At 41.6% G+C, this 25094-nt stretch overlaps 1 protein-coding gene across 25 annotated transcripts in view; it reads right to left on the reverse strand.

Annotated features, from left to right (window-relative positions):
* Nucleotides 1-25094, reverse strand: part of PARD3 (par-3 family cell polarity regulator) — a 781475-nt gene that overhangs the window by 259634 nt on the left and 496747 nt on the right. For 22 of the 25 annotated variants that reach the window (XM_080641367.1, XM_080641363.1, XM_080641381.1 and 19 more), the window contains one exon: nt 1412-1643. In XM_080641367.1, coding sequence (XP_080497493.1) covers nt 1412-1643 — 232 coding nt within the window. Of the gene's footprint in view, nt 1-1411; nt 1644-25094 lie in introns of those variants that run through there. The other 3 variants (XR_013959025.1, XR_013959026.1, XR_013959024.1) reach the window with 2 other exon arrangements.

Below are 25094 nucleotides of genomic sequence, written 5' to 3' on the forward strand. Positions count from 1 at the left end.
CTATCATATTCTCTAATTTGAAGAAGACAGTAGTACAAATTCCTCAAATTTTAATTGATGGGCAACCACCTTATTTCTGTGTGTTATGTAGGTAATCATTTAGGAGCTGTCAGTTTGCATATAAGGAATGAAAAAAAGCCCTGGCTAACACAGAAACGGAAATAAAGTGGCAATTAAGGTAACGTCACCCCAAGTGTTCTTGAACATGGAATATAATGAAAAATGATGATCTGACTGAAAATGGATTCAGAAGGATCAGTATATAAGCAAGAAAAACTAATGAAAATCCCAATGTTCTGAGGCACTGGAGATGGAAATCCAATTGTATTTAAAATAAAACTGACACAGCTAATAGGCCAGGTTTTGTGTTATCTCCATCTATTGCTTACTTCTTCCACGCACTTGTCTTAATCAGACATCTACAGAACACATCTATTGTGCTGTGTAGCCTGAAGGCTGGACCCTAAATCCTCAACGTTGTAGGCTTGACATATCTATAATTCCTTGAGTTACTGAGGGTAACCTCAGGATCATCAATAAAAAATTTCTGTGAAAAGAAAAGCTCATTCACATTTTTAATTAAAAAAGGTCAAAAGGAAGAGATTCATAATGTAGGATAACTACTTTTTGAAGAGTTGAATGATTATGCTGTATGTTTTCAATTTAAACCATCATCATGATATGTTTATAGGGGTTTAATTTATGGGACAATCAACTAATCTTTATGCTGTACATTGAATACCTGAATATTATAAATCACCTTAGATGAACATTTATGGAAGAGTTGCAGTGCAACTTAAGAAAAACTTGTCACTTTTATTGTGTGGCAATCATTTGTAAAGCATGATATGCTAAGTAATCCTATAATATAATTGAGGGACACAAAAACTTCTGTCAGAAAACAGCTAGAGACTACATTTAATTAAACCTTTACGACTGAAATAACATAAATTAAATTAATCAACACAGTTTAATTAAAGCTCTATTTGTAATATTTTTATTAGACTTGTTATTAATGAACCTTTAAATGCTACCTCTAACTTGAGCTCTATGTTAAATTTAAATAATGAACCATTGTTCATACTCACAAAAGAACAAACACTGCTTTAACAGTCTTTTGTCTCAATGGGGCTGTTAATCTTATGCATAGCTAAGATATAGACTTGTCCCTCCTTCCTCTCTACAGTCATTTCCATAGTTGGCAAGATATCATCTTTAAGGCCAATAAAATGGTCTAAAATAATGAAGGTGAAATCATTAAGAATATAACAATGAAGTAGCTAAGACTGGAAATTAGAAAAGAATTTTGGTTGACCTCAAACAAAATGTTTTCAAATTTGTGTTTTAGTATTTCTTATTGACCTCATACACATGTTGAGGAATGATCTGATTTGGGTTGGTAAAGACTTACCTGAACATGTCTCCTAGACCTTTCAGCATTCCCTTCTTGGCTTTCATTTTATCCTTTTCCTTATCTCTATCTTTTTTCTTCTCTTTTCCAGTTTTATCCTTTCTCCTATTAATCTTATCTCCTTTCTCTTGGTTTCCATTCATTTGTCTTTCCAGAGAATATGAAGGCTGGTCACTGGCTGTGGACACAGACTCTCTCCCTGATCTTGAGCTTTCTTCTGTATCTTCTTCCACTTGGAAGGAAACAAAAACAAAAACAGATAAAGAATACAGTGAACCAAAGGAACAAAAATAAGGAAGCTAAAATATATGTGAGGATTTTATTTTCCCATATGTTGTACTGTACAGTCTTGCTATTAACATGGGCTGCAGTGCTATTTACTGCTGCATGGAATTAAAACTGAATATGTGATGTGGATGACTTCTATGAACATTTGTATAGAAAATGATGTGCCAATAGACCAAGAGAAGCTGCTTTTCAGCCAGGTGCTGATTTCCCCAGAGTAACATCCTCCTTGACACAGAACATGTATTGCTGTGGGAATTGGCTGGTCCTCATTACAGCACAGACCCGTAATGGTCCTTTTTACTATATTTGCAAAATGAAAATAAGCAGTCCTTCCCCAAGTACTTACACTCCTCCTGGATAAGAATGAAGTGGATCCACTCTAGCCCCTCATTAGTGAGTTATATTATACCACTCTCTAGTTAGCACACCAATGGTAGCACAAGAATTTGTTTCCTCAGGCTCTAAAACATGTCCATTTGTCATTTCTGCAAACAGCAGACTGGATCTTCACAGCTTCTGCAGCTTTTATTTATGATGCTATTAAATAAGGTCAACATCACAAGCAAATGGTACTATATCTTCTAATCCTAACTAATTTTTCATGTGAGTCTACCCAATAGCAGGTAAACAGAGTTGAATGGAATCATGAAAATGTGTGATTCAATAACCTCATACACCTCTGAACTTTGTAGATAAAAGCTGTACTAAATAACAAGATTCCATCCAGTGAACCAACATTTCATAAGAATATGGTCCAATACCCCAAACTGTTTGCATCTGAAAGAAACAAGTAACTAGAGTGGGTTTCCACCTACCAAAAAACCTTTCAGAATTTGTTGGGAAGCAATAGATACACATATTCAGCCATTCTCATAAAATCTTTTCTGAGATTGATTGCCTATGGTTTGGGGCTTTGTGTTACCCCTTGAATTCTGAGATCATCTTTTTTTCTCCACCAACAAAGTAAGTATGAATCAATATTTTTAAGCTTCTTCTAATGTAGAACCAAATAGAGCAGTTAGGCCTCTTCCCAGTCTTTCACAAAGAACAGATCTCTAAATCAAGTTAATGTATCTTCAAGTGAAATTCAGTGAGGAGCACTTAAGTTAGCAATACACAATAACAAGAGTATAATAAGACATATTAAAACAAACTCAATATCTTAGCGTTATGCTACTAAACCCTCATGCATCTGAAAAGAGACTATCAAATGATGATGAGTACAGCCAATTGATACTTTTATTAATGCCAGCTATTTACCATAATACTAAAAGAATTCTTTTTGTTGACACATTTGGTTAAAAACATGAGCCAACATATTTCCCATTCCAGCAGGTCATACCCTAGGTCCAAAGAATAAGAACATCACCCAGTATAAATCCAGGCGGTACTCTGGAGGTCATTTAGACCAACTTCTTCCTCTAAATGCTAAGGAAACGGAAAGATCTGGGTCCAGCACACTTCCTGCCTGGGGATCTTTCTACTATTATATCCTTGTACAGTTGTACTTTAGCAAGACCTTCATGAATTTTTAGTCAACTCTGTTTGTGATTGCTAGATTCCATGCTTCATTCAGCATATATTTCAGTAATCTATCAACCAGTCATTACACAGTCTTCCCAGAATATAATTACAGCAGTCAGAAATATATTTCAGAAACGTGTTGTTAATCCTGTATGGTAACTGAATACTGTGACTTGTGGCTCACATTGATGAATCACTCAAGAAGCAAGATCAATTATGCATTGGCTCTAGGATGGGTTAGCAACTGTAGAAATGACTTCAGAAAGATTGACCTCCTTCTGTACTGGGTTATCTAAATGTGAGCCACTCTCTTCTTCCAATTAACATGGCAGATTTAAAAAAAAATTGTTTCTTTTACTCTTTTTCAACTAATGCATAAATAGGAATTGTGTAGATTTATTGGAGGAAGCCAGTTACAATTTTCAGATGGCCATTGCTAGTAAAAATCCATAGCCTTGCAAATAAATGGTGAGCTAAGGCTGTAATTTTTTGTGGTCTACAAAGAGGAGGGAAAGAATATTCTGGCCTAGTGTCTCAAGAGCTTGCTAATTATGCGAAGCCTTTTCAATGACAGCCCCTCAGGAGAATGTAAATACAGCTTTAGTAGGGCTGCAGCACCTTGTCAATACCCTTGATATGGTTATGCTCTGATTAAAAAACCACTCTCTCAACCTTTTGGGAAATAGGTGTGGCCTCAACTTTGAGATAATTGACCAAATCACTATAAAACAATTCTCAAAAGTTCTTGCGAGCTACAAACCTAGGTCAGTTGGTATACTCAAATTAAACAGATGGATGGTAGTGGATTTTCTAAACCCAACATGCAAAACTCCTTTTACCTATACTTCCATATCTCTTTGTAACAAACTTTTATTGTTGCACTTCACATATGTCTATCTCCCACTCTCTGAGCTTCTAAAATGAGGAATGCCACACAGACAGCAGCTGCTCATAAAAGGTTGTTTAAATGAAAGATTACTGGTACCTGACTCATGGCTTTTTCCCAACCACACAAGCATTTATGCAGTCTCTGGGTATTGCCATTCCTCTAGCTTCAGAACAATGCCCACTCTTCTCTAATCAAGCCTGAAAAAATTGGCCAGACCCCAACTACAGTAACACTGGGAAGGCCCATTATATATCTGACTCTTGAACAACATGGGGTTTAGAGGCACCAACTTCCACACAATCAAAAATCCACATGTAACTTTTAACTCCGCCAAAACTTAACTGCTAATAGACTATTGTTGACTGAAGCCTTACTGATACCATAAGCAGTCAACTTACAGCTTTTGTATAGCATATGTATTATATACTGTGTTACAATAAAGTAAGTTAAAGAAAAGAAAATGTCATTAAGAAAACTATAAGAGAAAATACATTGACAGTAGTGTACTTATTTACTGAAAAACACCCACGTGTTAGTGGACCTGCGTAGTTGAAACTCACGATGTTTAAGGGTCAACTGTACTTCTTTCGGCTCTCATCATCTTTGGTATATTTTTAAGATATTGTTAGTCCTGTATGTATTGTCTAATGGATTATACAACCCTCATCAATGTTTGAAACTATAAACAAAAAAAATGAGCCCAGTAAATGTAAACGACTTTGTCTTCCACAGCAGCCATCACCATAACTCATGAATGCTAGTTCTCGGCCTGATAGTTGGCAGAAGTACAGGGGCATATGTCTGCTCTTGGCTTGGTAACAGAATAAAGGCAGAGCCATCACAACTAACTGTGCACTGAAGTTACATTTGTTGCCAATTCTTTTCATAATCACAATAATTTTCTGGTGTATGTAATACCAATTATTTTATAAATTGGGTGAAACAGAGAAAATTAGTATTAAATCATTTATTAACTTTGGGTTTTATAAACACATTTTACAAAATAAAATATCCTACCCAGTTTCCTGCCCCAAGCCAGTGAACTATTTAAGATGATACTCGGACATTTGAGAATTCTTTATACTTATTTTGAACATTCTAATTTTGATAATACATTATCACAGAAATTCTTCTGGAGGTGTACTTATTTTACTAACCCATTTGATGCTAACTAATTAAAAATATTTAGCAATATGTAGCTTCATATGTACAAACATAAGATGTTCTTTTAAAGTATTGCATTACATATGTTTCAAACTCTAAAATTATTTGATAGGGAAAAATAGGAATATCTCACTTTACCCTATGCAAGATTACTCTTTTAAAAACTTAAACAAATTGGCTACCCATGCTTAATTAAAAAAAAAAATATATATATATATATATATGCATACTCAAGGTCACTGATATACTAGTCAGATTATTTTAAAGTTTTAAAATAACAATTTCTGTACATTTAATACTAGCTTTATAACAAGATACAACTCAAAATTAATAAAATAAGAGACTAATAAAATAAGAAACCATATAAATAATTTTTGAAGAAAACTACTGAGAATGTATTAGCAACAAATGGCTTGATTTATGTGTTCACACAGAAAATTACAGTGTAAGAACTAACCATAAACCTACATTTAGATAATTTACTATTTTAAGTGGTATATAAATTTTATAATTGTTCTCTTTAGTTTTGCTCATCTTTACAGATTATTACCTTTCCTTTGCAGAAAGCCTACACAAAGAAATATGATCTCCTTCCAAACAAATAGAAATTTCTATTTTTGATGAACATTTATGCCTATTTTAACTAACTCTATGCACTGAACTATCAGCTATTTTCCCATGTGATTACCTATAACAATAGATACTCTCAAGTTTCTCTTTTCAATAAGTTATAACATGAAGCTGCTTATTTCTTTTTAATGCAGCATACTCATTGTACAATTAAGACATTTAATTACCATGTTTTCAACAAATGCAAATAAAGCTCAATTAAAATTCTAGTCTGTGTTACAAATTAAGCTACTCAATTCTGCCAAGTATCCTGTTAGGACTGAGTCACCAAGAAGTTTGGAAAAAACTGGGCACTCATATGTTAATGATTATGGAGAAAATGACTTCAGATTTCAAATGAAACTCAAGGTTCTGTACCTTATACCATAAATAAATATTTCTATCTAGTCATCACAAACATTTTATTGTCAAAAGCTGACTATGAGCCACATGGTCAATGACCTTGCCCACACCCTCACCATTAAGAAGCAATGCTGCCCTGGCTGGTTTGGCTTAATGGATAGAGCATCAGCCCGTGGACTGAAGGGTCCCGGGTTCGATTCCGGCCAAGGGCTCATGCCTGGGTTGCTGGCTTGATCTCCAGGAGGGGGCATGCAGGAGGCAGCCAATCAATGATTCTCTCTCATCATTGATGTTTCTATCTCTCTCTCCCTCTCCCTTCCTCTCTAGAATCAATAAAATATATATTTTTTTAAAAAAGAAGCAATGCTACTGTTGATCTCTGCTGGTTGCTTATCCAAAATCCATTTCTCCCTTTCTTCTTCCTAATGGGACTCTGACTGTGTTCAGGAATGCAATCTAGCTCCAAGGGGTAAATCCATTATAAAGTTTACATAAGCCTAACTTATTGATTTATTAGCCCAGTGTTATTATTACCCAGAATGACCCCATTAATCTGAATGGACATATTCCATGCTTGGGAAGATGGCTCACTGCCTTCTGTTGGATATGAACAAGAAAGTAAAATGCCTCTGAGCTCTGCAGTTACCCTTTGGATTGTGAACAGTACAGTTAAAGGGGCAGAAAGATGTTGATCTTTGATAACAAAGCTAAGGCTGTGGAATCAATAATCCCTGACACTGCCCAACTAACTCTAAATTCAGTTATGTAAGACTATATTTCCTAATGGTGCAGAGTGCTCTGAATTGAATTTTCTATTGAATGAAGCTAAAAGCATCCTAATAAGTACATTATATAAATCAGACTTTACAGCAACTTTGAAATATCTACAATGCTATTTATAACAAGTGTAAGATTTAACAGTGAATGTCACTCCAGGCAGCTTTGACAAGTTTACTATAATTAAATAATTTGTTCAGACTTTTTAATAGAGTTCAATGAATTGTTCAATAGGTATGAACAGAAGAATACAAAATAAAAAAGATATCATTACTTTTATTCATTAGTAAACAAGTATTCCCCTCTGCAGGCACAGCCCAAAGAAGCATCCTTAAGTATTTGCTGAGTGGCCATAACTGGTTTGGTTCAGTGGATAGAGCATCGGCCTGCAGACTGAAGGGTCCCAGGTTTGATTCCGGTCAAGGGCATGTACCTTGGTTGCAGGCACATCCCCAGTAAGGGGTGTGTAGGAGGCAGCTGATCGATATTTCTCTCTCATCGATGTTTCTAACTCTCTATCCCTCTCCCTTCCTTTCTGTAAAAAAATCAATAAATTATATTTAAAAAAAATATTTGCTGAGTGAATGACAGAGTGAACAAAAAGCCAACCATGTGAAAACTATTCTTTATTACTTCCTATTCATAAAGAATTACCCCCAATACTGGAAATACCTAATGATAATCAAGTATTTTTGAGTAATTTATAATTAACTTTGGAAGACAAAGGATTCAACATCCTAGCTAATAAAGAGGGAATATGCTAATTGACCCCCACGCCATCACAAGGATGGCAGAGCCCACAGCTAATAAGGAGGGAATATGCTAATTGACTGCCACGCCCTCAAAGATGGTGGCACCCACAGCCACAAGATGGCGGTGCCCAGTCCCCTCAGCCCTGCCGAGGCGCCTGCTTCTGGAGTCCCCCAGTCCCCTCAGTCCCCCAGCCGCCCAGGGCCGCCCAAGGCTCAGGTAACCAGGGCCAGCCAAGGCTTGCGCTGCCGGCAGTGGCAGCAGCAGAGATGTGATGGGGAGTCACCTTCCCCTGACCGCTGGGTCGCTTCCCAACCCTGAGGGCTCCCGGACTATGAAAGAGGGAAGGCCAGGCTGAGGGACCTCCTCCTCCAGTGTATGAATTTTCATGCACAGGGCCTCTAGTAATAATTATAAACAGGATGACACAGTCTTCAGAATCTATCTCCATAAAACAAATCTTAAAATAATTAAGTTAAAATAAGACATTCATAATATAAAATTTCACTACACTTAGCAAAACCACTCACTACTACCAATTTCTATTGATAAATGTTAAATAAAACACAATGTAATAAAAATAAGTGAGGACTAGACTTCCAGGCAATGGAAAATCCTGTTTAGAATTTGAAAACTTTGGAGATATATATTTTTTTATTTTAGTTGAATATTTTGACTTTGGAAAAGGAGGAAAGATGTAGAAAATGAACAGCTAGTGATACAGATGGTGTCCAATAACAGGGTCTGTTTTTCTGGACTCTAACTTTTAACATTAGAATGATGAGCTACTGGCAATGGAAAAACTCAGCTTTTTCAGAACACTTTTTAAAAAAAGAACCCATACACACAAACCTGGCATAAAATATGAAGAATTAAGAAGCTTTTATACTTAAACTAGAGGTCCAATGCATGAAATTTGTGCACTGGGGTGGGATGGGAGGTCCCTCAGCCCAGCCTGCGCCCTCTTGCAGTCCAGGACCCCTCAGGACCCCTGATGTAGCAGTGTGCCAAGAGGCAGACGGCCAGGGAGGAGCCTGAATCGGGGCCAGGCGCCGCTCGCACTCATCCTGGCCTGCTGCACCTGCTGCCATGGAGTTGGGAGAGGCTCCCATGGTGGCAGCTGTGCTCGCCAGCTGTGAGCCTTGCTTCTGGCTGAGAGGCGCTCTCCCTGTGGGAGCATACTCACTACCAGGGGACAGCTGCTGTGTTGAGTGTCTGCCCCCTGGTGGTCAGTGTGCATCATAGGGACCGGTCGTTCCGGTCCTTCTGCTGTAACGGTTGCTTAGGCTTTTATTATATAGGCTAGAGGCCTGGTGCATGAATTCGTGCACCAGTGGGGTCCTTCGGCCTGGCCTATAGGATCGGGCCAAAATTGGCTCTCTGACATCCCCCGAGGTGCCCCAGATTGGGAGAGGGTGCAAGCCAGGCCAAGAGACCCCACCAGTGCACGATCAGGGCCAGGGAGGGATGCAGGAAGTTGGCCAGCTGGGGAGGGACCGTGGGAAGGCTCCAGGGCGTGTCCAGGCCTTCTTGCTCAGTCCCGATCGGCCAGATCCCAGCAGCAAGCTAACCTACTGGTTGTAGCATATCATTAGCATAGTGTGCTTTGATTGGTTAAATGGCCAACCAGTCGACTGGACACTTAGCATATTAGGCTTTTATTATATAGGATGTGGGTTAGAAATAATAACTTAAGAACCAAGAGTATTAGCATAAAAGAAAAAAAGAGATAATTGATAAATATGGAAGAGTTTTCAGCAAACTGGAGGAAAGTTCAAAAAAATAGTTACTAAGAAATTCTATTCTAAAAGTACATTTATATATCTCAGTTTATATTGGGGTTGGACTATGTGGGAAGATAAAAACAGTAAGATCACTCTCCCAAAGAATATTACAGTTATTACCACAAACCATTCTTTACTTCTACTCTACAGTCTAAATTTCTCTATAATGCTCCCTCCAAATAAATCAGATAAAATGCTCATGAAGATATTGGTAGAATAACACCTCCATTATTTCACCTTTCCCAAGAAAGGGCTGCAGAACAAATACAATGAGGGTAACACCCTCAATTTGCTGAATCATTACAAAATTGCTTTTGATATCCAGCCAAATTTTGTACTCAAGGATAGTCTACAATGGATATGGTTTCCAGTCCATGAGACAATGTATATTGAAGCTGAAGGCTTTCCTTTCGACAGACAGAATTGAATGGTTACATAATCATAATGGTAGCACTCATAATAACCCTGCTATTGAAACTGATATTTTATTTTAATCAAGGAGTGAGCTTGGTGTCAAATTTATGTTTTAACAATACTATTTAATAAAAGAGCAAATGCAAATTAACCATCACTCTACTACACCCACAAGCCACGCCCACTAGCCACGCCCACCAGCCATTCAGGAGCAAATATGCAAATAAACCCAACTAAGATGGCTATGGCCACAGAGAGCAGGAGGGAGGCTTGAGTTTCCCCGGCAATGGAGGAAGCCAAGCTTTCCGCCTGCCCTTGCCGGCCTAGGCCTCCACTCAAGGCTACAAAGTTTTAATGATAGAAGATACATAAATCCAAACAGAAACGGTGGCAGCCGGAGCTGGAAAGAGCAGGAGGCTAGGGTTGCCCCGGGCGATGGAGGAAGCCAAGCTTTCCGCACACCCTGGCTGGCCCAGGCCTCCGCTTAAGGCTACAAAGTTTCAATTATAGAAGATACATAAATCCCAATAGAAATGGCTGCCGCAACAGAGCAAGCAGAAGGCTTGGCTCCACTCCACGCTACAAAGTTTCAATTGTAGAAGATAAATAAACCCCAGATTCCAGGGCCTCCGCTTGGGTCGCCAGGGGGCGTGGCCGGCCTGCAAACCACCACAGGCCCCTCACCCAGGCTGCCCCATGCCCCAAGGGAACCCCCACCCTGATCCGGGACACCCTTCAGGGCAAACCAGCTGGCCCCTACCTGTGCACCAGACATCTATCCTATCTAATGAAAGAGTAATATGCAGATTGACCATCACTCCAACACACGAGATGGCTGCCCCCATGTGGTCAAAGATCCTGCCCCCATGTGGACACAAGATGGCCACCACAAGATGGCCAGCAAGGGAGGGCAGTTGGGGGGGACCAGGCCTGCAAGGGAGGGCAGTTGGGAGGGACCAGGCCTGCAAGGGAGGGCAGTTGGGGGTGATCAAGCCTGCTGGGGAGGGCAGTTAGGGGTGACCAGGCCTGCAGGGAAGGGCAGTTAGGGGCAAACAGGCTGGCAGTGGAGCAGTTAGGCATCCATCAGGCTGGCAGGGGAGTGGTTAGGGGGTGATCAGGTTGGCAGGCAGAAGTGGTTAGGGGCAATCAGGAAGGCAGGCAGGCGAGCAATTGGGAGCCAGCAGTCCTGGATTGTGAGAGGGATGTCCGACTGCCCGTTTAGGCCCGATACCACCGGTGGGATCGAGCCTAAATGGGCAGTCGGACATCCCTCGAGGGATCCCAGTTTGGAGAGGGTGCAGGCTGGGCTGAGGGACACACACCCCCGTGCACAAATTTCATGCACCGGGCCTCTAGTATATAAATATTAGTAATAGTGTCAAGGAAAGACATTCCAGGTCACTACTATGACTTTGTTAAGTGGAAAACAAAACAAAAAATAAGTCACAACAAAAATTTACAAATGTGATAAAAACTGAATGATGCCCTAGCTGGCTTGGCTCAGTGGATAGAGCGTCAGCCTGCGGACTAAAGGGTCCCAGGTTCTATTCTATCCAAGGGCACATGCCTGGGTTGTGGCCTTGATCCTCAGTAGGGAGTGTGCAGGAGGCAGCCGATCAATGATTCTCTCTCATCATTGATGTTTCTATCTTTCTATCCTACTCCCTTCCTCTCTGAAATCAATAAAGAAATGTATTTTTTAAAAAATGAATAGTTAGCAATAACCCTATTTTGATATTTATTGAAAATTCAAAATGGCTGTTCACCCTAGTCCAATGCTCTTAAATCTCATTCCACCCAATCCATATAAAGCACCTACAAAAATTTCCTGATTAAAAAAAAAATGTATGTAGTAAAACCTCGATATAAGAGACTAATTCCGGGAGGGAGAGTCCATTAAAGCTGAAAGTCTATTGTATAACAAAATAGGCTTTCTGAATGCATATCCTATCTAATAAAACAGTAATATGCAAATTAACCATCACTCCACTACACCCACAAGCCATGCCCACCAGCCAATCAGGAGTGAGTATGCAAATTAACCCAACCAAGATGGCTGTGGCCACAGAGTGAGCAGGAGGCTTGGGTATCCCTGGCAATGGAGGAAGCCAAGCTTTCCGCACACCCTGGCAGGCCCAGGCCTCCACTCAAGGCTACAAAGTTTCAATTATAGAAGTTAAATAAATCCCAACAAAAATGGGGCAGTCACAGAGCTGCAGAGAGCAGGAGGCTTGAGTTGCCCCCGGCGATGGAGGAAGCCAAGCTTTCCGCACACTCAGGCAGGCCCACACCTCCACTCAAAGCTACAAAGTTTCAATTATAGAAGATAAATAAATCCCAAATACCAGGGCCTCCTCTTGGGTTGCCGGGGGGCGTGGCCAGCCTGCAAACCACCATAGGCCCTCGCCCAGGCCACCCCACGTCCGAAGGGAACCCCCACCCTGATCCGGGACACCCTTCAGGGCAAACCAGCTGGTCCCCACCCATGCACCAGGCCTCTATCCTATCTAATAAAAGAGTAATATGCAAACTGACCATCACTCCAACACACAAGGTGGCTGCTGCTCCCATGTGGTCAAAGATTGCTGCCCCTATGTGGACACAAGATGGCCACCACAAGATGGCCAGCAGGGGAAGGCAGTGGGGAGGGTCCAGGCCTGCAAGGGAGGGCAGTTGGGGGCGATCAAGCCTGCAGGGGAGGGCAGTTAGGGGTGACCAGGCCGGCAGAGGAGGGAAGTTGGGGGCGACCAGGCCTGCAGGGAAGGGCAGTTGCGGGGGACCCAGTCCTCCAGCGGAGGGCAGTTAGGGGTGACCAGGCCTGCAGGGGAGGGCAGTTAGGGGTAAATAGGCTGGCAGTGGAGCAGTTAGGCATCAATCAGGCTGGCAGGGGAGTGGTTAGGGGGTGATCAGGCTTGCAGGCAGAAGCAGTTAAGGGCAATCAGGAAGGCAGGCAGGGGAGCAGTTGGGAGCCAGCAGTCCTGGATTGTGAGAGGGATGTCCGACTGCCTGTTTAGGCTCGATCCTGGTAGGACATCCCTGAGTGGTCCCAGATTGGAGAGGGTGCAGGCTGGGCTGAGGGACACACCACCCCCCCGTGCACAAATTTTGTGCACCGGGCCTCTAGTGTTAAATAATTGACAAGTTAGTATACCTGTTTTTACTTATGTAGACACGTCTGTATAATTAAAATTAAGTATTTATGAAAAGTTGAATTTCTCAGAAAAGTTTTCTATATGTATTACTGTAATTCTAAATTTATATTGAATAATGCATGCATTCACCAGTCACCATGAGTAAACAAATGCACATAACTGGAACGTGGCTTAGCTCATGTCAGAACATGGGCCTGCATGCCTTAAAACTGTTACAGAAAGTCACACCAACAATAGAACCAACTACCACCTACGATGTGTTGTGATCACGTGCTAATTATTTGCTGAACATTGTTAACAGCAGTGACTCTTGGATTTAAATATGTAGACTATAGTTGTAGATATGTAATATTTACGTCAGCGAAATTACTAGTGTAATCCCAACACATGGCCTAAAATGTGTTAAAAATAACAGTAATTAATAATAAAAAATAACCTGTTAATTAAATTATAAGGTAATATGTTTAAAAGCATTTCAAAATTAACAAGGTGTTGGCCTTCCTTCTGTCTTCTTTCAAAAAGTGTCTATTTAGATCAGTTGCCCATTTTTTGATTGGGTTGTTTATCTTCTTTTTGTTGAGTTGCATGAGTTCCCTGTAAATGTTGGAGATTAAACCCTTATCGTTGATATCATTGGCAAATATGTTCTCCCATGCAGTGGGCTTTCTTGTTGTTTTATTGATGGTTTCCTTTGCTGTGCAAAAGCTTTTTATTTTGATGTAGTCCCATTTGTTTATTTTCTCTTTAGTTTCCATTGCCCTAAGAGCAGTATCAGTGAAGAAATTGCTTTGGCATTTGTCAGAGATTTTTCTGCCTGTGGATTCCTCTAGTATTTTTATGGTTTCCCGTCGTATGTTTAAGTCCTTGATCCATTTTGAGTTTATTTTTGTGTATGGTGTAAGTTGGTGGTCTAGTTTCATTTTCTTGCACGTATCTGTCCAATTTTCCCAACACCATTTATTGAAGAGACTGTCTTGACTCCATTGTATGTTCATGCCTCCTTTGTCAAATATTAATTGAGCATAGTGATTTGGGTCTATTTCTGGGTTCTCTATTCTATTCCATTGATCTATATGTCTGTTCTTGTGCCAGTACCAGGCAGTTTTGAGAAAAGTGGCTTTGTAATACAGCTTGATATCTGGTATTGATATCCCACCTACTTTGTTCTTCTTTCTCAGGATTGCTGAAGCTATTTGGGGTCTTTTTTTATTCCAAATGAATTTTTAGAAAGTTCGTTCTAGGTTTGTGAAATATGCCGTTGGTATTTTAATGGGAAGTGCATTGAATTTATAGATTGATTTGGGTAGTATGGACATTTTGATGATGTTGATTCTACCAATCCATGAACATGGTATGTTCTTCCATCTGTTTACATCTTCCTCTCTCTCTTTTTTCAGTGTCATGTAGTTTTCCATGTATAGGTCTTTTACCTCCTTAGTTTATTCCTAGGTATCTTAATTTTTTTGGTACGATGGTAAATGGGATTGCTTTTTCAGTCTCTCTTTCTGTAAGTTCATTATGGGTGTATAGAAATGCCATAGATTTCTTGGCATTAATTTTGTATCCTGTTACATTGCTGAATTCATTTATTAAGTCTAATAATTTTTTGATGGAGTCTTTAGGGTTTTCTATGTACAGTATCATGTCATCTGCAAATAAGGACAGTTTTACTTCTTCTTTTCCAATTTGGATGCCTTTTATTTCTTCTTCTTTTCTGATTGCAATGGCTAGTACTTCCAGCAATATGTTGAACAGGAGTGGTAAGAGTGGGCATCTCTGTCTTGTTCCTGTTCTCAGGGGAAATGGTTTTAGTTTTTGCCCATTGAGTATGATGTTGACTGTGGGTTTGTCTTATATGGCTTAAACTATGTTGAGGTATGATCCTTCTATTCGCACCTTGCTGAGAGTTTTTATCAGGAAAGGGTGTTGGATTTTGTCAAATGATTTTTTTCTGCATCAATTGATATGACTATCTAATTTTTACCTCTCAATGCTCAAAGTCACTAATCATCAGAGAAATGCAAATCAAAACAACAATGCGGTACCATCTCACACGTGTCAGAATGGCTATTAACAAGTCAACAAATGACAAGTGTTGGCGAGGATGCGAAGAAAAAGGAACCCTCATGCACTGCTGGTGGGAATGCAAACTGGTGCAGCCACTGTGGAGAATAGTATGGAGTTTCCTCAAAAAACTAAAAATGGAACTCACTTTTGACCCAGTGATCCCACTTCTAGGAATATATCCCAAGAAACTAGAAACACTAATTAGAAAGGATATATGTACCCCTATGTTCATAGCAGCGCAATTCACCATAGCTAAGATTTGGAAACTGCCTAAATACCCATCAGCAGATAAGTGGATTAAAAGACTGTGGTACATCCATCTACACAATGGAATACTACGCTGCGGTAAAAAAGAAGGAGTTCTTACCATTTGCAACAACATGTATGGAGATGGAGAGCATTATGCTAAGTGAAATAAGCCAGGCAGAGAAAGATAAATATCACATGATCTCACTCATTTGTGGAATATAATGAACAACATAAACTGATGAACAAAAATAGATTCAGAGACAGAGAAACATCAATCAGAACATCAAACCTCAGGAAAGGTAGGGGAGAGTGAGGGTAAGGGAAAGAGATCAACCAAAGGACTTATATGCATGCATATAAGCCTAATAAATGGACACACACAACAGGGGGGTGTGGGCATGAATGGAAGGTGGGGGGTAATGGGAGAATAAGGACACATATGTAATACCTTAATCAATAAAGAAATTAAAAAAAATAAAACAAAATAAAATCAATAAAAAAAAAATTAACAGGGTGTTAATTTTCACATATGACATATGGACCAGAAATTTTGTCCCTTAAATCTGAAGTTTGTTAAATCAAGGTCCACAAAATTGAGGGTTTACTGTACTAGGTACTAAGTTTCAGACACATCCTATCTAATAAAAGAGTAATATGCAAATTAACCATCACTCTGCTATACCCACAAGCCACGCCCACCAAACAATCAGGAGCGAATATGCAAATAAACCCAACCAAGATGGCTACCGCCACAGAGAGCAGGAGGGAGGCATGGGTTTCTCTGGCAATGGAGGAAGCCAAGCTTTCCATCTGCCCTTGCCGGCCTAGGCCTCCACTCAAGGCTACAAAGTTTCAATGATAGAAGATACATAAACCCAAACAGAAATGGCGGCAGCCACAGAGCTGGAAAGAGCAGGAGGCTAGGGTTGCCCGCGGCGATGGAGGAAGCCAAGCTTCTGCAGCTCTGGTGGACCAAGGTCTCTGCTTAAGGCTACAAAGTTTCAATTATAGAAGATACATAAATCCCAACAGAAATGGCTGCTGCCACAGAGCAAGCAGAAGGCTTGGCTCCGCTCCAGGCTACAAAGTTTCAATTGTAGAAGATAAATAAACCCCCAGATACCAGGGCCTCCACTTGGGTCACCAGGGGGCGTGGCCAGCCTGCAAACCACCACAGGCCCCTCACCCAGGCTGCCCCACGCCCCAAGGGAACCCCCACCTTGATCCAGGATACCCTTCAGGGCAAACCAGCTGGCCCCCACCCATGCACCAGGCCTCTATCCTATCTAATAAAAGAGTAATATGCAGATTGACCATCACTCTAACACACAAGATGGCTGCCCCCATGTGGTCAAAGATCCTGCCCCCATGTGGACACAAGATGGCCACCACAAGATGGCCAACAAGGGAAGGCAGTTGGGAGGGACCAGGTCTCCAAGGGAGGGCAGTTAGGGGTGACCAAGCCAGCAGAGGAGGGAAGTTGGGGCGACCAGGCCTGCGGGGGAGGGCAGTTAGGGGCAAACAGGCTGGCAGGGGAGCAGTTAGGCATCCATCAGGCTGGCAGGGGAGGGGTTAGGGGGTGATTAGGCTGGCAGGCAGAAGCGGTTAGGGGCAATCAGGAAGGCAGGCAGGCGAGCAGTTGGGAGCCAGCAGTCCTGGATTGTGAGAGGGATGTCTGACTGCCCGTTTAAGCCCGATCCTGGTGGGCTAAACAGGCAGTCGGACATCCCTTGAGGGGTCCCAGATTGGAGAGGGTGCAGGCTGGGCTGAGGGACACCCACCCGTGCACGAGTTTCGTGCACCGGGCCTCTAGTTCTATATAATCACTTAGGGCTTTAGAAAGTCAAGGGTGCCCTGGCCAGTGTGGCTCAGCTGGTTGGGCATAGTTTCCCGAGTCAGGACACATGCCCAGGTTGCAGCTGGATCCCTGGTCGGGGCTGTGCAGGAGGCAGCCTATCATGTTACACTCTCACATCCATGTTTCTTTCTCTCTCTATCCCTCTCTTTTCCTCTTTCTCTAAAAATCAATTTTTAAGAAAGTCAAGGAGCCCTGACCGGTTTGGCTCAGTGCATAGAGCATCAGCCTGCGGACCTAAAGGTCCCAGGTTTGATTCCAGTCAAGGGCATGTGCCTTGGTTGCGGGCACATCCCCAGTGGGAGGTGTGCAGGAGGCAGCAGATCGATGTTTCTCTCTCATCGATATTTCTAACTCTCTATCCCTCTCCCTTCCTCTCGGTAAAAAATCAATAAAATAAAATAAAAAAAAGAAAGTCAAGGAAAAACTGGGTTATTTAGAAAAAAGTTTCTTGAAGAAGAAAGGTCTAATGTACACATGAAAGGGGGAAAGTTAGAGGGCAGCAAGAAGATACACCTCACCGAAAGTGCATGGTCTGGGCAAGAATATGCATAGAAGCTTGGGGGAATGAGAATAAGAATGTGATTATAGCCCTAGCTGGTTTGGCTCATTGGATGGAGCATCAGCCTGCAGACCAAAGGGCCCCAGGTTCGATTCCAGCCTGGGCTCATGCAGGAGGCAACCAATGGATGTGTTTCTCTCACATCGATGTTTCTCTCTGTCTTTCCCTCTCTCTTCCACTCTCCCTAAAAAAATCAATGGAAAATATCCTTAGGTGAGGATTAATAAAAAACAAACAAAAAAGAATGTTATTATAGAGCTCACTCAGCAAATCTAAAGACAGTAGAGCCAGTTAGGTGACCCTAACCATAACCTCAGATATTATATGAGGAATTTGACTAGATTGGACAGAAGGAGTGAAATTAGGTGGGAAGTTTAAGAAAGCTTGGTAATGGAGTGACTATGTAATGAGATAATTATTCTAAGTTTCTGAGCCTGGAAGTGCTAATGAGAAAAATCACATCATCATCATCCATCTTTATATGAGAGATGCTAAGTGTCTAAATGCAGTTTTTTTCCTTTCCTCCAGCATTGCCAAGCATCATTACTCACCTGGGTTATTGTATCACTATCATATAACTGATCTTGCCACCAACACTGCTATTTACATCCCATCCTTGATAACCCATCCGTGATCTCATGGCCCCAACAATCATATTCTTTTACTAGAAATTCTTCAAATGCTCTTTATCTTCCTTAGTGTAAAACAAATAATTTAAACTATGCCATCAGCGACCTGTTCTCCACCTACAGCTTAAATCCCATTCCTATGTCTTCACCTGCACTATACACATCAACCTAATAGAACTGCAGCAGTCCAGAGATGCTCCCCGTGCACCCTATTGAAGACCACTCAAGCAACAGCACTCATCTCAGCCTCTTCTAGGAAACCTTCTCCCCTTACTTCCCTCTCCACTCTAATTCCACAGAGGCTGAGCAGGTATGGAACCCTTTGGTGCCATGGTAACTGTGCATTACAATGTTCCTTAATTATACTGCTTCTCAATGTTGGCTTATATACTGGGTTGAACCACCCCTGACCCCTCAGGAATTTAGACGCTAAATATCAGATCTTAGGGGCCACAACTCACTTAAACACACTTAATTTAAAGTGGTGTTAATGTAATTGTCTTTCCCATTTGGAAGTTTAATATTGTAGAAAAATCATAGGAATGAGAATCAGAAGGTATGCATTCTATGATTTAGTTCCTAAGTAAGACATTTGTTAACTATTTAAATATGTTTTTCTTATCAAGAAAATGGTTAAGGTGAGGAGTCTGTAATTCATACACTTCAGATGTGATTTTTCCCTGTACGTTATAGTTTCAGTTACTTTTCACCTGCAAAAGGAACGGAACATACATACTGCATACAAAAACTTCCCAAAACTAATCAAGGCTGCTTTTCTTAAACTGCAGATGATATTTAAGTATACAAACTGGCATCAAAAGATAAAATAGGTTCTCTTATTCCTAGTATTTCAGAAAAAGACTTTTATAGATCAATATCCATCAATACTCATTAAAATAATAACCAAATAGAAAATATTTTACAAAGATTTTTGATTTTGATACCTATTCCCTGATTTCTTCAACATATTTGCTATATCTGATGGCTCTGCTAAAGATAACATTAGACTTAGCTAACATTATTTTTGCTTAAATAGGTAGTAATCAAAGGTGGCTAGAAGTGTACAGAATGCTGAGTAGAAAATCTGAGATATCAAATGCAATATGCTATTTTGTAGCTAATAAAACAAACAATAATTCCCAAGGAAGCTCTCATATTAGCTGATTTACTAATGTAGTAAATTTAGTTTCTTGAAATCTGATACTGCTAACCTAAGTTATTTTTATTGTAGAACAATGCTTTTTCTTTCTCCTAATAAAAGTACCATATGAAAGTAGGCAAGCTACTCAAAAGCAATTTATCTCTATGTTCTACGGTATACGGGTTTTCACATTTAAAATTCTAAGCATATTAAAATCAATAGATATAATTAATAGGATAGTATTTGGTTTTGTTGTGTTTCACCTCCTTGATCCCAACAAAAAAAAGTTCCCAACTTTTAATTGAGAAAAAATAGAACTATGTATTTTTCTCTTTTTTAAAATATAATTTTATTGATTTCAGAGAGGAAGGGAGAGGGAGAGAGAGATAGAAACATCAATGATGAGAGAGAGTCATTGATTGGCTACCTTCTGGAGGCCCCCTACAGGGGATTGAGCCTGCAACCCGGGCATGTGCCCTTGACTGAAATCAAACCTGGAACCTTTCAGTCTGCAGGCCGACACTCTATCCACTGAGCCAGGCCAGCTAAGGCAGAACTACATATTTTTCAAAAAGAAAACAAAGAAATGTTATTGCATGCATTTTCTTGGTAGCAACAGAAACTAAATATGGGGGATGTGGAAGCCATTTGCTAAGAGCCAAGCAGGGTATGTAATTTGCATAAAAGAGAGAACAGACTGTATATGCCTTGACCTGTCAAACATGGCTACAACCTTAGAGAGAATGGGTCCCAGGGCACAAAGCTCCATCTTGAACCACACATACATACAACATGGAGAGGCCAGATGGATTAAATGAGAGACTAAAACGCTGACTTCTGCCATCTCCACGGGAAGAGCGTAAGTGTTACAGAAGATGACAGATACCAGCTACCATATGGATCCTGCCCCCGTCTTTTGGCCCCCGTGTTGTGTCAATGCCATGATTTCAACACTGCTAAGAAGAGACAAACCTGTTTACAGCCATGAAATATAGCCACCAGGGAGATGCTCAACCCAAGTGACAAGAGCAATCAATTGTACCCATGCCTAAGATGAAAAGGGCTCAGTGAGGGGAGAAAACAAGCAAGTCTGCCTACACAAGTAAGTCCAGCCTGGACTCCCTCCTTATGCAGCTTTTTAACAACAGGCCGTCCCCATCCCAATGTTTCCAGGGTGCACTACCTGCATCCTTACAAGATGTCCTGGATAACAAAAAAATGCTCTGCTCAGACACTGGTCTTCTTTTCAAAGCAACATTCAATAGTGATGGCACTTTCATTTCAACAGGTGTTTGCAGCTGTCATACCACCTTACAATGAAGTACACTCTGCCAGAGTCCCACAGAGCACAGACAATGGCAGGATCCTGGGCACACACCAGGGGTCATGTTGCAAGTCAGGGATGCAGGAGCAAAACTAGAAATGGGAACACAGATTCTGGAAAGGCCCAGCAACAGGAAGTGTGCTGTGAGAATCCACAAGCCAGGCTCTGAAAAGGAAGAGCTAGCTGAGCTGACTTCTTTCTCATGATTGGAGCCATAAAACACCTGTTTCTTTCTGGTTACATGTAAAGGTGACAGTCTAATGACTACAGGCAGTAAAACAAGCCTTGACAGATTATAGACATACTAGAGGCCTGGTGCACAAAATTCATGCACGGGGGGCGGGTGGGGGGGTTTACCCTCAGCCCAGCCTGCACCCTCTCCAATCTGGGACCCCTCGAGGGATGTCCGATTGCCTGTTTAGCCCACCAGGATCAGGCTTAAACAGGCAGTCGGACATCCCTCTCACAATCCAGGACTGCTGGCTCCCAACTGCTCGCCTGCCTGCCTTCTTGATTGCCCCTAACTGCTTCTGCCTGCCAGCCTGATCACCCCTAACCACTCCCCTGCCAGCCTGATTGATGCCTAACTGCTCCCCTGCCAGCCTGTTTTCCCCTAACTGCCCTCCCCTGCAGGCCTGGTCCCCCCCAACTGCTCTCCCCTACAGGCCTGGGTCCTCCCAACTGCCCTCCCTGCAGGCCTGGTCACCCCTAACTGCCCTCTCCTGCAGGCCTGGGTCCCCCCTAACTGCCCTCCCCTGCAGGCCTGGGTCCCTCCCAACTGCCTTTCCCTGCAGGCCTGGTCGCCCCCAACTTCCCTCCTCTGCCGGCTTGGTCACCCCTAACTGCCCTCCCCTGCAGGCTTGATTGCCCCCAACTGCCCTCCCCTGCTGGCCTGGTCCCTCCCAACTGCCCTCCCTTGCAGGCCTGGTCCCTCCCAACTGCTCTCCCCTGCTGGCCATCTTGTGGTGGCCATCTTGTGTCCACATGGGGGCAGGATCTTTGACCACATGGGGGCAGCCATCTTGTGTGTTGGAGTGATGGTCAATCTGCATATTACTCTTTTATTAGGTAGGATAGAGGCCTGGTGCATGGGTGGGGGCCAGCTGGTTTGCCCTGAAGGGTGTCCCGGATCAGGGTGGGGGTTCCCTTGGGGTGTGGGGTGGCCTGGGCGAGGGACCTGTGGTGGTTTGCAGGCCGGCCACGCCCCCTGGTGACCCAAGTGGAGGCCCTGGTATCTGGGGGTTTATTTATCTTCTACAATTGAAACTGTGTAGCCTGGAGCGGAGCCAAGCCTTCTGCTTGCTCTGTGGAGGCAGCCATTTTTTTGGGGATTTATGTATCTTCTATAATTGAAACTTTGTAGCCTTAAGCGGAGGCCTAGGCTGGCCAGGGTGTGCGGAAGGCTTGGCTTCCTCCATCACCAGGGGCAACCCTAGCCTCCTGCTCTTTCCAGCTCCATGGCTGCCACCATTTCTGTTTGGATTTATGTATCTTCTATCATTGAAACTTTGTTGTCTTGAGTGGAGGCCTAGGCCGGCAAGGGCAGGCGGAAAGCTTGGCTTCCTCCATTGCCGGGGAAACCCAAGGCTCCCTCCTGCTCTCTGCGGCCGTAGCCATCTTGGTTGGGTTTATTTGCATATTCACTCCTGACTGGCTTGTGGGCGTGGCTTGTGGGTGTAGCAGAGTGATGGTTAATTTGCATATTACTCTTTTATTAGATAGGATATTCTATATATAATATATATGTGAGATATATAATTAGGAAGCAAAAGTTTGCTGAGGTATTGAGGTCAGTGACATGCAGGTCCTGTGTGGGGCACAAACAGGAACAACAAAACGTCACGTCATTTACCTATGCCACCATTTACTGCATTCTGAAAGTGCCCCTCTCTCCCTCTCCCTTTCTCTCTCTCTCCCTCCCCCAGGCATACAATGGTGCTAGTTATGTAGGAGCTCACTTACTGATATAGCAAATATACATTGAAGCCTCGTGCTTGGTTCTGCAGGAATAAAATAGACATAATGGTGTTCTCTTTCATGTACCTTACAAAAGTGAGAGAGAATAGCAGGCAGGACTTAGGGAGGTAACTGATAGGTATACATAGAATCATGAAATAAGAAAACAAGAAGGGACTTCAGAAACCATCTAAACCAGAGTTTTCAAAATTTTTATGAATAACAACAAACTACCTTTTATTAAAGTTAAAATTTATAAAGAACCACAATGTATTAAAAGTGGTTTAAAAAAACACACAACTGTCAAGACAGAGAAGTGGTGACAGCATGGGAGGCATGAAGCCTTTGCAGTGTCCAATCGCTCAGCCTCCCATTTGTTTCCTGATTGTCTCCAAACCATTGAGGGCCGCCCCCCCTCCCCCCGACCAGACGTCACCATACACAATCTGAAAATCAGTGACTTAGTTGTCCAAATCTTCATTTTCACAAGTGAGAAGCTCAAGGATTTTAAATGGCTTGATCAACATTCCAAATATAGACTAGGATGCAAATCATCTGAACTCCAGGTCAGTGTTTGCTCCACTCAATAATTAAATTTCAAATATTCAAACTGAAAATATTAGAAATGTATGATAGTTGCCTTTCATTTGCCATCCAAAGTTCAGAAGACTGGTCGGTAAAAATCAGACTTTAGAAAACAGGGTACTTTGTAGTTGTAAGTGTTCATGTCACAAGTGTCATTGCCAGCCTTGTCCAGAACTTTACTTTGGGCTCAGAAATTGTAATTAGTCTATTTACTTTTTTTGGTATTGATGATAGTTGGATGAATAAGCTTTAATATAATATTCATAAATATGTTATCTACAATTTAAAAAGAAAATTAAGTTTATATAGGGACAAACTTAGATGTCCACTTTGGTGGGAAGCCCTGGAGGCTATCCCTATAGAATTAAGATTTCATCCCCTGTTGCATTTGAAATGAGTAATGTAAGGGAAAAGAACTTCATTAAACAAGGGAATTTAAATAACATTTTAACAAGAACATGTTCATAAACATCATAAATTATAGATGCTTAAAAAGCAAATACTGAGGGGCCAAGTACTACATCTCTTATTAAATATATACCCAGGAGAGACAGAGGCAACATTTACAGGTAATACAGTTCCTGCCTTAGAAGAGCTGCACAAGTCATATTTGTTAGGATGGCAAGGAACCATGGTTACAATGGGAAAAAACTCAAGAAGGTTGAAAGCTCATATGACTCAAGATCTTAGAGACCAGGTGAGGCAGCAAAAATAGAAAATACGTTCTTCGTCTGGAAAGAATAGGCTGCATAAATTTGAAATCACTGACTGGGTGAAGTGAAAAAGAAACACCACAAACTGTCTAGCTCAGGGATGGGCAAACTTTTTGACTCGAGGGCCACAATGGGTTCTTAAACTGGACCGGAGGGCCGGAACAAAAGCATGGATGGAGTGTTTGTGTGAACTAATATAAATTCAAAGTAAAGGAGCGGATGGGAGGGCAAGAGAACCGGATAGAACAGCCGGATCAGGCCCGCGGGCCGTAGTTTGCCCACGGCTGGTAGATATATACAGAGAATTGGGAGGGAGACGAGGTGGAGCAATCTTTTCTCTAAGTTTTCCTTTGCATGTTATATTATGGCAGCAATATTCATCTTCCCAAACACATTATATGTGACAGGCAAAAATTATATAATTTTTTTAAAACTCCTAAGAATGTGATTTTTCATACACACACACACACACACACACACACACACACACACACACACACACAAATATAAAATCTATATTATTGCTATTATAGATGTCCCTCTTTTTCCCCTCATTGTCCCCCTCCACCCAGTTCCTGCCCTGCTCCAGGCCTTCACCACCCTATTGTTTGTGTCCATAGGTAATGCATATAAGGCCTTTGTTTAATCTCTTCCCAGCCCTCCTAACTCCCTTCCCTCTGAGAATCGTTAGCCTGTTCCATTTCTATGTCTCTGATTCTATTTTATTCACCAGCTTGCTCTGTTCATTAGATTTCTTATTCATTTATTTTGATTTTTAGATTCAGTTGTTGATAGGTATGTATTTGGTGCCATTTTGTTGTTCATATTTTTAATCTTTTTCTTTTTTTTCCTCTTCTTAAAGAATACCCTTCAACATTCCATATAATA

Source organism: Plecotus auritus (assembly GCF_963455305.1).
Source record: "Plecotus auritus genome assembly, chromosome: 1".
NCBI lineage: Eukaryota > Metazoa > Chordata > Mammalia > Chiroptera > Vespertilionidae > Plecotus > Plecotus auritus.